The 17,820-nt window shown below is 38.1% G+C and overlaps 1 protein-coding gene across 1 annotated transcript in view; it reads right to left on the bottom strand.

Moving 5' to 3' along the window:
- Nucleotides 1–15,178, bottom strand: part of XPR1 (xenotropic and polytropic retrovirus receptor 1) — a 90,128-nt gene extending 74,950 nt beyond the window's left edge. Inside the window, exons 1-2 of the mRNA XM_084866131.1 lie at nt 14,893–15,178; nt 2,976–3,027 (exon numbers count right to left, since the gene is read on the bottom strand). Coding sequence (XP_084722257.1) covers nt 2,976–3,027; nt 14,893–14,961 — 121 coding nt within the window. The 5' untranslated portion in view covers nt 14,962–15,178. The remainder of the gene's footprint in view (nt 1–2,975; nt 3,028–14,892) is intronic.
- Between the last annotated feature and the right edge of the window lie 2,642 nt (nt 15,179–17,820).

Raw genomic sequence — 17,820 nt, 5'->3', positions numbered from 1 at the left:
CTTTCATCTCTGACACTTCTATTATAGAGAAAGGGCAAATAGCAATATTAAATTATTTCCTCTAATTAATCCCCTTTTAATGTGTACGAATTTCATGCACTGGGCCACTAGTACTTTATAATGAGAACCCAAATGTGAAAAGAAAACAATCAAAGCATCTGGAGGACTTTCCATTATAATTCAAATAATGTAAAAAATGTATTCCACTGAGTAGACTTTTTTTTAAAAAATTCTCCAACAATTCATATATGATTTTTCAAAAAGGAGGCATATCACATATGTAAAACACTAAGTGGTTTAGTATCTCACAAAAAATATACAGTTAACCCAGTAGCTTATAAAATATGATTCTTCAGCAATCAAAGGGAATACAATGCTTGGCATCAAGACAACACAAATGCACAAAAACACAAAATCTTTAAAGTAGGACTTTATATCATCTGCTTCTCCACTGGCTTTAAAGAAATGCTAATGTGTTACCTCAGACTATACCTTATAAAATTATAGTATCGACATTATAAAACAACAACAAAAAATACAATTAGCCATCTACCCAGCATTAAAGATTCTGCATTAAAGATTAAGAAAAGTTAAAAAAAAATTTAAAAACTCAAGTGAGGTTAATTTACTCCCTTTTTTCATAAACAGTACTTCGATTTTAAGAAAGATTGAGGAAAATAATTATTTTTATTTTTTATTCTGACCTACTGATGCACTCTGTAAATATAAGCTGAGGTATGTAGCTATTTTAGATACTAGGACAAAATATATGGTCACAAGGGACTTACACTGGTCTCAACAGAATAAGTCAATGAAAACACACAAGATATCAGAAAGTGACAAATGCTGTGTAAAGAAATAAATTAGACTGATGTAATATAAAGTGACTAAATAGCTATATATACGAATGGGCATTCAGAAGGTCTCTTGAGGGGCACAGCCATATGCCCTTCAAGAATGATCCAATGATTCTCAACGGAGGACAAAAGCTAAGGACCCAAGCTTGCTCTTATTATTATAAGAGCAAGCTTGGGCTGATTTAGAGACATAAAGAAAGGCAATGTATCTGGAGTCTAGTGAGCAAGAAAGAAAATGGCATAAGGTGAAGTCATGGACAAAGGACTAGATTATTTAGGGCCTTCCAGGTCAGAGTAATAAATTTTTATATTATGCCCTCAGACTGTAAAAGAAATAGCCTTATGAAACCCACTGTCTCTGGGCAGTGAGATAAAGAAAAAGTTCTTAACTCTAAATAATGTTCATTTTAGCAGTCTTTGACAGAATTCCATTTTCCTATAAGAACTAGAAGTGTATGAAAATTACAGCATGATCCAGCATAAAGGGCTGAAGAAAGATCATCATAATTTCCAACACATCTGAGTATCTTTGTTACAAACCAGATGGCAAAACTTAAGAAAAAAATTAAAGATAAGTAGCACAACCTTGAAAATAAAATTGAAAGAATCACTATTTAAAGCAAGTTACACAGGGTGAGAAAATCAGTTTAACTTCCATGTAATTTCATTTTCTTACATTCCTAAAATATTTTGAGAAGTTACTCTTTAGGACATATTAAATAAGAGATAATAACCCCAAAAAAGAACTCAACATTTTGATAAATCTTAAATGTCTTCAGTGAAATATTAAGAGAATTAAATATATTATAAACCAAACTTCAGTGACATAACACTAGTATCTGAGTGCCTATATCCTGGTAAAGATTTTGAAGTATTAAAGGAAGCACATTTTCAATTCAAAATGACTAGAAATGAAAGATGTATACATCTATAGTTTTATTAAACAACTTCAGCATCTATGTCATAAAAATAAGCCTGAAAAAGCTTGTCATTAGAATGACTTCATAGCATACCAGTTTGGTATTACATAAAGATATTAATCTGTATTAATCTAGAATATTCTTAGTAAATACTTTTCCACATTCTTCACTCCTAAAGAAAAAAAAAGTGATATAAAAAGGTAAAATATCCAGCCTCAAAAAGAACACTCCCTCAAGAAATAGTTGTTGAATTAGCAAATTAATTACTGACACAAGAACCCATACTACTTTAACTTAGAACTCTCCAAACCTATCAAAGGTTAAACCCATAAAGAATGAGCTGTGAGCAGAAGCTGAGGTAACAGAAAAAGAAGGATCAATAAAGATAATTAGAGAGATAATCAGTGTCCTTAGGTTGTTTTATGACTGCCAAACTGTATACTTGCATATATATAAATGCTTATCTCTCTCTCACATACACACACACAGAGTAAATGTGCTCTGTTGTTTTAGTCCCAGTTTAAAGACATGGCATAAATAGAAAAAGGTGTGTTGGCCAGACTAATTATGGACTAAGGATCCACTGAAGGTTGATGGATGAAGAGAAAGATATGAAAATACATTTGGACGTTTTAACAATAAAGAATTTTAAAAAAAAGAAAAAGAAAAAACATTTGGAAGGGTTGAAAATGACACAGATAAGAAATCTGACTCTAAGCCAGTATATGATTCACAATGCTAAGACTGATTTAAGGACATTTACAAGATCCATAGGGAAAATGTGAACTAAACAAAAAACAATGTCTGTTTGAAATATAATGTAATTATGATATATATTATGAAAACTAAAAAAGATCTACATAATAGGACAGGTTATATTGGTTTAGTACTGTGCAGTTTAAAATCTCTTTCCTTAAAAAGAGATTTTATGCCGAGACCGGTTTGGCTCAATGGATAGAGTGTCGGCTTGGGGACTGAAGGGACCCAGGTTCGATTCCGGTCAGGGGCATGTACCTTGGTTGCGGGCATATCCCCAGTAGGGGGTGTGCAAGAGGCAGCTGATCGGTGACTCTCTCTCATCGATGTTTCTAGCTCGCTCTCTCTCCCTTCCTCTCTGTACAAAATCAATAAAATATATTTTTTAAAAAAAAGAGAGATTTAATATGACTACATGTAGGAAGGAATTAATGCATCTTACCTTCCACAGAAGGTGCCTGGTCCTGAGCTGAATACAGCATATCCTTGAAAGCCTATTAGGAAGAAACAAAAGGAATACATGAATTGAATAATTTTTATATTAAAAGCATGTGAAGCTAAACAATTACTTCTTTTTCAATATCCACACAATAACTACATATGATTCCCTAAATTAATTTAGTGAATTTTTTCCTTTATTTTTCTTGCCTTAAGATATTTATCAGCAAAAATTTTGTTAATGAGATGTTTGCATTTTACTGCCTATGTTTTCTTCTAGGATTTTTATGGGTTCATGACTTAAATGTAAGGTCTTTTCTCTATTTTGAGTTTATTCTTGTGCATGATATAAGTTGGTGGTTTAGTTTCATTGCATGTATCTGTCCAATTTTCCCAGCACCATTTATTGAAAAGACTGTCTTTACTCTATTGATTGCTTTTGCCTCCTTTGTCAAATATTATTTGACAACAATGGCCAGGGTCAATTTTGGGGTCTTTGTTTTGTTCCACTGATCTATAAGCCTGTTCTTATGCAATTACCAGACTGCTTTTATTACAATAGCTCTGTAGTATAGTTTTGATATCTGGTATTGTGATCCCTCCAACTTTTTTCTTCTTTCTCAAGATTTCTGTGGCTATTCATCATCACAATTCATCAGAGAGATACAAATTAAAATTACAATGAGTTATTACAGATGACTACCATCAGTAAATCAACAAACAGTAAGTGCTGTTGAGGATGTAGAAAAAAGAGAACCCTCATGCACTGCTGGTGGGAACACAGACTGGTGCCACCACTGTGGAAACTGTATGGAGTTTCCTCAAAAATTTAAAAATGGAACTACCCTTTAACCAAGCGATCCCACTTCTAGGAATATATCCTAAGAATCCTGAGAGAATATATGCAACCCTATGTTCATAGCAGCATTATTTGCAATAGCTAAGATCTGGAAACAGCCGAAGTGTCCATGTAGATAAGTAGGTTAAAAAGCTGTGGTACATTTACACAATGGAATTCTATGCAGCTGTAAAAAAGGAGCTCTTATCCTTTTCTACAGTATGGATTGACCTAGATAGAGATTATTATGCTAAGCGAAATAAGCCAGCAAAAGAAAGGCAAATATTCATGATCTCACCTATATGTGGAATCTAATGAACAAAACAAACTGACTAACAGAATCGGTCCAGAGGCATGAACACATAGAACAGACTGACAGATCTCAGAAAGAGATTAACCAAAAAACTTATATGCATATATGCATAGCTCATGACACAGACAATAGTGCAACGAAGGCTTGAGGTGAGGCAGCAGCTGGGTGAAGGGGGGCAAAAGAGGGAGGGAAATGGGGGACATTTCTAATATTGTCAATAATGAAAAATAAATTAAGGAAAAAAGGAATCTAGTGAAATGCTTCAATTAACTGTAATAAGCTAAAATATATATATATATTTTTTTTTTTTTCATACCAATCAGTACTATTTAATTTTTAAGACAAGGGCTAATTTGTATACTTTAAAAATCAAATGCCGCTGAAAAATCACCTGTGAGAACATAAACACTCCAACTAAAAGAAAGTAGTTATAGAAATCGAGAACAAGAGCCCAGAGAAATACAACGGAACACCATCTAAGAAAATATGAAACACTAGATGAAAATTTTAAAAATTGTGTTATATACATAACATAAAATTCACTTAACTGTGTTCAATTGTACAGTTCAATAGTGTTAAGTACATTCACACTATGTGTAGATAATTTCCAGAATTCTTTTCATCCTGGGTAGAAATACTTTTCAATGGAGGTCTGGAAAGTCCTCCCTATCAGTTCAGGACTATAAAGAGAGTAAAGATTTTATTGTTTTTTCCCAAACCAGAAAATCAACTAACAACCAAATTTAGGTAATCTGAATGATTGCCCTTTGTTCTCTTTAAGTGTTTTGTGGAACAGGAATAAAAAGGGTTTATTCATATCTATCAAAATGGTATTATTAATTAAGTGGATAAGGCTCCAGAGCTGGTCATCAGCTCAAGTGACCGTATCCAGTTACACAGCTTTAAAGTTTCAACTACCATCTACTAGTGATTCCTAAATTGGCCACCAGCTTTCCTCAACCTACTTATAACTGACATTTTGGGCCATTTGTAGTGAGGGGCTGTTCTGCACATAACAAGATTTTTATTAGCACCCCTGGCATCTAGGGATCCACTAGATAGCAGAAGCAACCAATCCATCAAAGCTGCGACAACCAAAAATATCTCCAGACACTGCCAAACGTCCAGAGGAACAAAATCACCTCTCCCCAGAACTACTGGCCTAAAGTCATTCATACATATTAAACCCTTCCCACCCCCCCACCCCCAAATTGCAAGGAATGTACCTCCAGGGTAACCCACTCTGTATTCAAGTCTAGTAAATTATATTCTTCCCAAATGAATTACCATTGCTTTAGACTAGTGACCAACTTGTTACTTCCATGACTAAATAACCTTGACAATATATAGTAAAAAAGACTTCCAAAGATTCACTATTTATGGAGAATTTGAGACAATACAGTAATACAAGTATTTTATAACAAAAAAATACTTGCTCCTTGTTTCAGGTTTCTGACACAAAGCTCTGAAAACCCTTGAAATGTACTATCATTTGTATATGAATGATGGAGGAGTGGTGGGGAAGGCCCCAGAAAGCTTTAGGACAGGAGTTGGTCCCCAGAAAAACCATAAACTTGATTAGAAGTTTAAAACTTTTAGCCCCATCCCAGACCTCAGAGGAAAGGAGAGTGGCTGAACATTGAGCTCAATCACCAATAGCCAGAGATTTATCAAGTGTAATGGTTAATAATTTTGTAATCAAATAAAATACTATAATTTCAAGAGAAACATCAAAAGTGCTTTATTCAAAGTAATGTCCATTGCTAGCTACACATTTCCCCCATCTTTCAGGTAATTTGTGGATACCGTCCCAATAGAACTTTTCTTGTTTTGAGGCAAACCATTCAGAGACCCAATTTTCCACTTCATGCAATTTGAAGTGCTGCTCAGAAAGTGTGTGTGCATCGATCAAAACAAGTGGTAATCTGAGGTCTGGTGAACACTTCCTGGGCAAGATCTTTTAAGGTGTCTTTAACTGGTTTTGAAGTGTGTGATTGTGGGATATCATGAAGCAAAATTATTTTGCCATGTCATCTGGCACATTCTGGTCATTTCACAATCAAAGTGTTGTTCAAATTGATTATTTGTTGTTGGTTTCACCTGGTTTTAAAAGCTCATAATACACCACACCTTCCTGATCCCACCAAATGCAGAGCATTGTCTTCTTTCCGAAGCGACATGGCCTTGCAGTAAGTGTTGATAGTTGACCTGGATCAACCCATGATTTTGTGCGTTTGGGATTCTCAAAATAAATCCACTTTTCATCACCAGTCACAATTCGATGAAAAAAAGACTTTCTTTTGTGCTGTTGAAGCAACATTTTACTGAGGACTTTTCGGTTTTCCATTTGTCTTTCATTCAGTTGATGTGGCACTCATTTTCCTTCCTTTAAAATCTTTCCTATTGCTTGTAAACAATCAGAAATTGTTTGCTGAGCAACGTTTAATCTTTCTGCAAGTTGTTTTTGAGTTTGACATGCATCTCCATCCAATAATACTTGTAATTGTTGGTCTTCAAACTTTTCTGTTGACCGGGACATTCTTTGACTTTCACATCGAAATCATCACTTTTAAAGCATCTAAACCAGCTGAAACCGGTTTGGCTCAGTGGATAGAGCGTCAGCCTGCGGACTGAAGGGTCCTGGGTTCGATTCCAGTCAAAGGCATGTGCCTTGGTTGCAGGCACATCCCCAGTAAGGGGTGTGGAAGAGGCAGCTGATCTATGATTCCCTCTCATCGATGTTTCTAACTCTCTATCCCTCTCTCTTCCTTTCTGTAAAAAAATCAATAAAATATATTTTAAAAATAAATAAAATAAAGCATCTAAACCATCATTCACAAGTAAATAGACACACTCAAGGAACAGACTCAGCGAGCACCAAAGCCCCACTGAAGCAAGTCCTGCCCCATAAAGGGGTCTCCTGTGCAACAGATTTTCCAGTGTAGACATAGCTGGTCATCACAGCCAATTGGCCTGGAGGTCAATTCCTCCCAGTGACACCAACAGCAATCAAGGGTTAACTACAACAAGACTGTGAAAACAGCCCAGAAAGGGGTGCACCAAGAGCATCCACCTGAGGTGACTGGGAAGGCTGAGCCACTGGGCCCTGTAGGTCACCTACCACACAAGGCCGCTCTATCAACTCAGACTTAGCAGTTACCCAGTACATAGAAACACACAGGAAGCAGCCAAAATGCATAGACAAAGAAACAAGTCACAAAGGAAAGAAATAGATGAAAACAAAATACTGGATATAGAGTTCAAAACCAGAGTTATAAGGTTACACAAGAATCTTCTAGAAACCTCAGAAATTTAGTGAGACCCTAAGGATATGGAAAAAGACCAATCAGAAATTAAGCTGAGGCTTGCGCTGTCGGCAGTGGAAGCAGCAGAGGTGTGATGGGGGTGTTGCCTTCCCCTGATCCCCTCCCACTCCTGAGGGCTTCCGGACTGTGGGAGGGGACAGGCCGGGCTGAGGGACCCCCGCTCCAGTGCATAAATTTTCATGAACTGGGCCTCTAGTTCCCATATAAAAACTAGAGCTCCAAAATATGACAGATTTCATTTCAAATTCTGGCTCCACTAAATCTAGGTTTTCTCAGTAAAATGGAGATAATAAATCATTTATCTTGCAAAACTGTTGTAAAACAGCTGATACCTGGTTCCTAAATGCTCAATAAATGTTAACTCCTTTCTCCTAATGACACACTGACTACATTTCCACTAATTCAATTCAAAGAAGAGAGAATGAAATCCCAGGAAGCCAACTGTCCTTTGCAATGGGGGATATGAAGGGAGAGAAATACCAAAGAATCCTCACCCATGGGGTTCCTTTATTCTCTTAATGTGCTTCCTAAGACTAGACGCTTTTTCTCAGGCCATCTCCTTACTTTCTGATAGGAGTCTTATACTCTAAGGCAGCAACAATCAGAAATTTTTCAGGAAATCCAAAAGGTCAAAACTATTTTCATAATAATACAACAATTTCATTCATTTTTCTTCATACATTTTTTTTTCACTCTCATTCTTGAAAGAATACACAGTGGAATTTTCCAGAGGCTAAATGAAGTGTATGTCATGTCTCTGACCACTAATAAGTGTGCTTGTGTACTTTGGTATCTTTAAGATTTCTCAGTTTTAATTTATAATACAGCATATATCAACAGACACTGGAATCCTCAATAATTTTTAAGAATTTCAATTTGGTTCGGAGACGAAAAATTAAAAGAACACTGCTCTGAGGTATAGAAAAAGCCCTCAAAACACATGGTTTATTCTGTGAATTACAACTTTACCAATTTAGCCCAAATAAGTAACTCACACAATTATCTAAAAACTCCATACATTCCTGTCTGATTACATTTCAGCCCTTTAATCTTAAAAAAAAAAATCACTTGCTCACTAATTATTTATGAATAATCAGTGACAAAGCTGGGTCTAAGGACTTAATATCTCCTTATTCCTGGTGTATAGTCTGTCTAAATACTGCAGGTCAACCTCAATAAAAAAAGAAATGACTAGGTTCTCAATCAACATATTGTCCCTCTTGCTACAGAGATAACAAAATTGTAAGCTATGCTAACAGCAGGTAAATTATACTTTCCTATAACCTCTAAATAAATAAACAACTTTTAAAGGATTTTCTGATTAGTTCCTACAGATACCATATACCTGCTTGGTGATGTGAAGAAATAGATAATTATTTACTCCTATAAACAAATTAGATTTAAAGGTGTATAACATAAAGAGTTTGAAAAACTAAGGTGAAAGTCTTCCACATCATTTACACAGGGATCCAAATTTATAACTGTGTCCCAAGACCTCGATCTGTAATCTTCCCTTTCTACACAATTTTTAATTTTGAAAACAGTATATTTACTGAAATGTAAAGGAAAAACACACACAAAAAAAATACCGGGTTTTTCTACTTTTAAGATAATGAAATAAATATAACAAATCAGCCTATAGCAAAGTAAAACCCCTCTAAATATTGGTTGAATGAATGAATAATTTTTAAGTTATTTATGTTCATTAGCTTTGTCGACTTTGCTTATTTTATTTAAATATATTTTATTGTTTTTTTACAGAGAGGAAAGGAGAGGGATAGAGAGTGAGAAACATAGATGAGAGAGAAACCGATTCGATCAGCTGCCTCCTGCCCACCCTCTCTACTGGGGATGTGCCGCAACCAAGGTACATGCTCTTGACTGGAATTGAACCTGGAACCTTCGGTCCGCAGGCCAACACTCTAGCCACTAAGCCAAACGAGTTAGGGCTACTTGGCTTATTTTAGCATTTACTAGGAAAGGAGAAGACCTGAAGAGGCAAGAACCCTAGTGAATTCTGACACTCTCTTAATCCTAAAGGCCAATTCAATACCAGGCAACCCACAACCCAGCTTTGGTTAAGCTGCACAACTTGAGCAGTCTTCCAAGCATTTTTTGTGTCATATCCATCTCCCATATATATTTATTTATAAATGATATCCTTCTAAAACTGTATACATTATGAAACACAGAATTTTTTTAATTTATTGATTTCAGAGAGAGAGGGAAAGAAAAAAACATAGATTTGTTGTTCCATTTATTGATGCATTCATTGGTTGATTCTTCTATGTGCCCTCAAAGGGGATGGAACCCATAACCTTGGCATATCGGGACAATGCCCTAACCAACTAAGCTATCCGGCCAGGGCCAAAACATACAATTTTTAAAATAGAAGTTATTAAAAGATGAGACAATAATAAAATGAATTTTACCTTTTATTTGTGAATACTACAAAGTATTTTTAATCTAAGAAAGTATCAATAATAACACTTTTAGAGAACATAACTGAAAAGCTTCATTATTTTTTAAAATCTTTTTTTTACTATATTTTATTGATTTTTTTACAGAGAGGAGGAGAGAGGGATAGAAAGCTAGAAACATCAATGAGAGAGAAACATTGACCAGCTGCCTCTTGCACACCCCCTATCAGGGATGTGCCCGCAACCAATGTACATGCCCTTGACCGGAATCGAACCTGGGACCTTTCAGTCCACAGACCGACGCTCTACCACTGAGCCAAACCGGTTTCGGCTATTTTTTAAAATCTTAACTTAATAACTTTGTAATATAGTATTCTAGTTCAAACTTCAGGATTCAGTTGATTTTGAAACTTGATTATGACTATACACTGAAAATTCCTCAAAAAAGGTCACATCAAGCCATTTTTAGTAAAATTTTATTTCTTCCTTTTCTTATGCATAAAAATAAGTACATCTACTACTATGTAGATGGAAATTAGGAGTACTCTCTTTTGGGGTCTATGATGCAAATATACTTGAAACTTCTAACAAGCACAACTCAATCAGTCTCTCAAATGCTTTCTAGATTAGGACTAGATTTGAAGCCAGGATTAGGTTCTTGTGATCTGGGCCTTCACCCAAAAGTTGTTCTAAAACCAAACTGCAGGGATGAATGAACAAGTATAATCTTCCCAGCATCCTTACCCTAACACATTTCATTATAGGAAGATAATAATGAACAATAATACCTTCCTGTCTTATACAACATTTATTCACTCATGTAAGAAACATTGTAAATGCTAGGCATTTTATTGACACAATCATGTACAAATGTTATCTTAAATATAATATACCGTACTTTCATTTACAGAAGCACTGAAAGAAAAAGTGTGATTTGTGCCCCATCGGGTGGCCAAACTGGAAATTTCAAACAAGTTCCAGCAAGGCAAGTTAACCCTAACTAATCAACACAATACCTTTGGGAAATTGAAGCCTACAACACAAGTGTTCTCATGGGAGAGTTCTATAAATGAAAAGCACAATCGTGTTATGGCAATGTTTCCTTACATTTGAAAATAAGGGATGTGCAGTTATGCAGAATCTCTCCTTTCCCAAATCCTGCAACAAAAATTAATCCATGACTAACATTGCTTATTTAATTAAACAAAAGTTTTTTTGAGTTAGCTTTCCATTCACAGATTAAAATATCATAAAAATTTTTTGAAAGAACACTAATGTAAAAGGATGTTATTAATAATATTCCATTAAATTATTTCCTCTTCACATATCAAATAACTAAACCATAAAAACATACAGAAATTTAGAGCCAGATGGGTCCTTAGAAAATATAGGGCTGTGACTTAGAAACCATCAAATCTAGTTGGCTTGGGTTACAAAGAACCTAAAGCCCAGAAAGAGAAAGTGATTTAATCAGGGTCACAGAGCTAGGCTAAGGTGATCTGACTCCCAATGCTTAAACATCTGTGCTCAAGAGACTAGCTAGCTATATCTGATCCTGGACAAGTGACTGAATGTCTCTAGATCTTAGTTTCCTTGCCTGAAAAAATAAGGAGACAGATAATCTCTAAATTTCTTTTAAAGTCTAAAATCCTAAAACTTGGGTGCCTATTTATTTTAGTATCTCACAAAACTAAAGTATACACTGACAAAAGAAACTAAACTACAGGACCCTAGGAAAGAAAATACAAGTCAGCAGCCTAAAGCACCAAATATATTTACTTCTTTTGTTAATATTCTGTAAAATATTAACATAGTCAGACTAATCTATTTGGTTGAAACTGGTTTAAGTTAATTTTGATTAATCAATTACAGAACTCTATACAATCTCTGATTCTAAATTTTTAAAAAATATTCTTACAAAGATTTATTAATGTCTATTTTACATGCCAAGATTTACACTCAAATAGATTACTGGAAACAGTCTATGCTTATTTTTTTAATTATTATTCCTTATAAAAACTATCAGAAGTGAATGAAATAGGTTTTCTTTATACGGTTCTCCATGTTGCTCTATTCTTTTGTGCTTTATTATTCTGTCTATGAAGACCTAGTCTAGGAACTCTACAATTCACTTTTAAATTAGAAACTCCAATAATTTTCAGGAAATTGATGGGTCACTATCAAATAATTTTTAACAATCCAAGGAAGAAAAACAATTGAAAGTTAAATCAAAAACCTATGAGCCACAACAAACCTTAAAAAGCTCTGTGCCTATAGTCTTACTTTATGGAGGAGAAAGAGTCCTGGAAAGGCCAAAAGACTGTCCACAAGGTCTTATGGATAACATACCTACAAAAACTAGCTCTTACTGTGTGACCGTGAATATCCAATAATACATATAATTATAGATATAAAACAAAACTGTCAGCTTCTATGTAATGCTATGCTTATTTCAAGTAAAATTTAATATAGCAAGATGAACATAAAAACCAAAGCTGAAGCACAGTGGTTCGCAGCACTAGAAACCACCCTCGGCTAGAAGTCAGGGGTAATATACCAAAATTTCACTACCAGTGCTCGAATAACAAATGCAAGGGTCTGTTCTGCTAAGAGTGTTTCAAGAGCATCACCTTCATACATGAGAAACTACATTTTACTGCATTACAAGAAAGTTCTTTTCTCTAGCAAAGAAAAGAACCCCCCCACACACACCTAAGTTTTAAAGCCGCCAAAATTTCTGAATGCAAAACACTCTCATGTATTTCTTTAAGTATTTTCAAAGGACCAGCACCAGCTCTTGAGAAACAATAAAACACATAAAAATCCTAGCCCTATTTTTTAAAATGTCTTTAATTGCTCCAGTGCACAAAGAAAAGTACCCCTTATTTAATTTTGTCTACCAAACAATGAGTTTATCCCAGACAGGAGTCACATAGTAGGGACTCTGCAAAATAAAATTTCAATTGTCCACAGTAAATGAATTTTTCCAAAAATGACTTGTAATTGGCCTGGGAAAGATAATACAATCACAAACGTGCTCAGGGATTTTGTCCCTCTGTAACCAACCTTGAATAACCACTTAAGACTAGTACCCGAATGGAGTAAATGAATGAAGAGTCCCAGAATTACTGTGGTCACTCCAGCCACAAAGCTGCCATTACAAATCAAGAGGTAATTGCATTTTCAAACTAGTAAATCGTATGCTTCTACTTCCAGCCCCAGATATTCCAAATTAATACAGTTCTATGAAACAGTTAAGCGTTGTAATACTTAAAATGAATCATAGCAAACAGCCACTATTACTTCTGCCCAAATCAAGCATGCCATACTATACCGCAAGTTGCAAGATGTTGCCTCAGCATGCTATGTCCTATGCCTCTATGAAGAACTGGCAGTGGTGCTGAAAATTACTACTACCAGAAAGATGAAAGACCAATACCCTCCTTTCAATAAAAACCATCGTCTGGACTCTAGCCAAGGTTTAAAACTGACTGAATGTTATTAGGAACAATAAATCAAAAACTCTCCAGGCTGAAAAGCCATCCCCTTATTTCATTCTTACAAACGTAGCCACAAAACACTCTAAGAAAATTAAGTGACAAGAAAAGCATTAATAATTTTAGGCCTTTCGTTCCTGGCAATAATGAAATGCTGTACGTTACAAGGTGAATTTATTTTACAATCTTCCGAGGTTCTGTTTAACCTACCTACATCCCTTTCCCTGTCTTCTTCAATTATTACAACTGCTATATGATTAAATAAACTCATGCTATTGCTTAAACACGCTATCACTTAACTTAAATAGAAATGAGGGTACTAAAATATTCTATTTCATTAAATCTAGCTAGCATATTTGGGTTCATATTGATTTTATACTCTTTGTTCTTGCACATAACATAGATGTGAATTCCTGGCGCTTTCAGAAGAAGTCTTTATCCAGGAGCTGAATTGCCAGCTACTGAGACTAACCTATTGCAATGCTTAAAGCCCTTTAGGTATCTCACCTCTGACTATATAAATGGGTTCATTATCTTTACTTTTCCCTGTATGAATGTAAGGTTCCTTACCACTCTCAATTAAGCACCCTACAGGTTATCAAAGGAATTAGGGGGGAGGGGACCATGATTTCTGTAATAGGCAGGTAGGGCTTTAAAAAAAAAAAAAAGTAATTGTTTACAATAGAGTACTTTTCTCCCTCGTTAACAAAAATTTTAGTGGCAAAAAAAAAACAAAAAAAAAAACCCACCAACCCTGAACATTTTAATAATTCTCTTCTTTCCTCCTTCCTCTTCCCCCTACGCTCCCTTCCAAAACAACACAAGAGTCAAAACCCAAGATGCGATTACTTTGTTATACTTCATGCAGTCAGTAAAACGAGTCTTATTATCAAAACTGATGAGTTGATTCCAATACGTTTGTTTAACACTGCCTGTGTGATGTACATTTCAATCAAGTTTCAACCCAGTTAGTTACAAAGCCTTTGTCAACAGTGCGGGCAAGCGGGAGAAAGGCAGAAGGAGGGCTCTGCGGGATGAAGCCAATCGCCCTGAGGGGCTTATCCTGGAAGAGGATTCCTGGGTGAGAGGTGAGGAGGGAGAAACACCAGCAAACCTGGCGACGGGGGCGCTCGCCCCGGGTAGGGACGAGAGAGATCCGGGTGAGAGGGGGATGCGGGAATGAGCGCGACCCGGGCTGCCCGGGCACCCCGAGCCCCCCCACCTGCGGCTCGCCCTCCACCTCCGTGCCCCAGCTCCGGCGGGGCAGTGCCCTCCTCCCGGCCCGCCGCCTTCCTATCCGTTACCCCAGCGGCAGCGGGGCCGCGGGGGAGGGGAAGGTCAGCGGGCCCGGAGGGGCCGGCACGGCGGCGGGGATGCCGCAGTGGCTCCCCGGCGGCCCCGGGTCAAAGTCTGCCCCGGCGCCGCGGGGAGGCAGCGAGAGCGGAAGGCGGCTGTGGCTGGAGGTCGGGCTGGCGAGACGGCGGCCCCTCCGAGTCCTCCCAACACCCCGGCCGCCGCCGCCGGTACCTCATACTGGATGTACTGCTTCCTCCACTCCGGAGTGATGTGCGCGGAGAGGTGCTCCGCGAACTTCATCCTGACGTCTCCCCCTCACTCCCACTCCGGTCCAGCAGCTCCAGGCGGGCGGCAACGGCGGCGGCGGCGGCAACAGCGACTCCGACTCCTCCCCACATGGGCCCCGGCGCGGCGCGGCGCGGCGCTGAGCTTCTCTCCTCCTCCGCCGCCGCCCAGGTCTCCTCAGAGCCGCCCTCCCGCCATCTTCCTCCTCCTCTCCATGGCCCCGCCCCTTTCCGCCCACTCTACGTCATCGCCATGGTAACCGCCTACGCCGCGCTGACGGAAGGGGCTGAGGAAGGGGCGGGGTTTGGGTTACATTCCCCGAGGCCCCGCCTCTTCTGGGCCGGACGTGCTGGAGGCACCTCCCCTGACCTCTTCCGGCCGGCTCCTTTTGGCCTGACAGCTGCTCTCTACCGCCTGCCTGGGAAGCTGCCGTGTTTTTATTACAATTAATATTAACATAACACTGTAGCAACCGTCATTCATCAAAGACGTTTATAGTTGCAAGGAATGGTGCAAACATTTCCCACTTTAATATTTGGTCTTCATAAAATCCTTAAGGATGGGATCAGAATTAATCCAAATTGAGTTAAGAAGAGCCAAATGTATTTCAAGGAACCAGATTTTTTACACGCTTTAGGGGCTCAGTAAATGCTCGTTGAATTTAATGAAAGACTCCAGTGCCAAAAATTGCATGCATCTTCTGAATTTCAATGTAATTATCCAGTCCCAGGTCTACCAGAAAGACCAGTAACAACATCTGGACTCCAATCAGAACTGGTGCAGTACCAACTGGACTTTTGCGGGTAGGGAAAGGGGAACCAATGTTGAGAGGAAAGAGAATCCTCTAGGTGTAGTAGCAACCTCACCCCCAGGGGAAACCAGAAGTTCATGCAGCTGAACTGTCCTCTAGGTCTAGCATGAGGTATAGATCACTCACACAGCATGGCACTACTATGAGGGTAAAGACTAATTGTCCTAGAGCCGAAACTGGTTTGGCTCAGTGGACAGAGCGTCAGCTTGGGGACTGAAAGGTCCCGGGTTCCATCCCGGTCAAGGGCATGTACCTTGGTTGCGGGCATATCCTCAGTAGGGGGTGTGCAAGAGGCATATCCTCAGTAGGGGGTGTGCAAGAGGCAGCTGATCGATGACTCTCATCGATGTTTCTAACTATCTCTCTCCCTTTCTCTCTGTACAAAATCAATAAAATATATATATATTTTTTAAAAAGGAGTAATTGTCCTGGAAGACCTGACGTGGGACAGAGACCCAGGTCCTTCCCTGAGTGGAGAAGTCCTAGATAATAACAGCTAACATTTATTAGGCACTTACTGTCCGAGTACCAAATACAATTCCAAATTCCTTACATGTACTTTAATTTTTAACAATTTTAACAATTTTGATGAGACCCAGAGACTAGAGGACTACTGTGACCAGGACAATATTCTGAGATATCACTCTCTGCTTTGGGCTTTTTTTTTTTTTCCTACATGTATTTTTTCCCCTTTCCCTTCCTCTTAATTCATGCCAGTAGAGGTTCTGCAATCGTTTTCTCAAGAGAGGGATGGAGCAAATGGAAAATAGGCATAGGCTATAAGCCTTTCTGACTTTTGTGACACAAAAGCCTCAGCCCCTGGTGGAAGGCTAATCAAGGACAAAGAAGAAGAAGAAGGAGAAGGAGAAGGAGAAGGAGAAGGAGAAGGAGAAGGAGAAGGAGAAGGAGAAGGAGAAGGAGAGGAAAAGCAGCAAGGACTCCTCTCACCTCAGCACCTTAAGTACCTTCTGCCCACCATAAACAAAAAAGAGAGCTATGCTACCAGGAAGAAGGCTCAACCACAGAGAGGAAATAACTGCAAGGTGTGTCTAAGAAGACAGAACCAGAAGCAGCTGCAAACGAGATTGCTAGGCCTTTAGCCAGAATGGACTAGAAAGGTGGATTCTTGGCAGCAACTCCTGTAGACTATGGTATCCTGCTCCCAACAGCACCATATCTTGGTGCCTTCACTGTACACAAGATTCTGGAACCATGACCCAAGCCAAGGAAAAAAAGAAATCCTCAATATCAGCTCTGTAACCAACAATTCTTAAATTTTATCATGCCTGATCGAGAGTCCCGATACTCAGTTGGACATAAAAAGCCTAATTTATCTAACGAAGTAGATTTAATAATAAGTTTTCTTATTCCTAGCATTACTTCAGATATTTCACTGACAGAACCAACAAATACTTAGTATTTATTGAAAGTAGGTACTTTCTAAAGAGCACTGGGCTAGGTACTATGAATGATATTCTGAATAGTTTTACTCTGAATCAGAAGGGTCCCAGGCCTTCCACTTCCTTTTGTAAATATGCAAATAACTCTTCACTTAACAAAACTTTATTAAGCACTATGATATGCCAGTCACACTACTTTGACAATGAAAGTGCAGAAATAAAACGACTATATTTTCCTTGGAGAACATCACAATTCAGTCAGAAAGTAAGACAGATGGACCAATATCTAGACCATAATGTGATATGTGCTGTAATTGAGGTAGGTACAAGGAAACACACATCCAACTGGGTCATGAGCCAGAGAAGGTGATTTTGAAACACAGTATTCAACGTCAATCTGACCTGGGGAAAGATACCCAACAATCTCAAAGGTAAAAACCAAGAAGTCAGGGTTGTCAAAGAATGGGAAGAAATTGTCTGACCAGAATATCCTTTAAGGCAATTAAATATTCCCTCCTCAAAGAAATTCTCCCTATTCCCTCCTCTCCCTTCCTCGATCTGGCCCCTCATCCACCTGGTGCACAGCCTTCATTGCACTGCCAACAATAATTTGTGTCAGATTATGAGCTCCTTGAAGACAAATTGTTCATTTCTCTTGTTTTC

The sequence above is a fragment of the Pipistrellus hanaki genome (genome assembly GCF_964339955.1).
Source record: "Pipistrellus hanaki genome assembly, chromosome: 18".
Lineage (NCBI taxonomy): Eukaryota > Metazoa > Chordata > Mammalia > Chiroptera > Vespertilionidae > Pipistrellus > Pipistrellus hanaki.
Note: the sequence above shows the minus strand (reverse complement) of the source record. Positions and strands in the feature narration are given on the sequence as shown.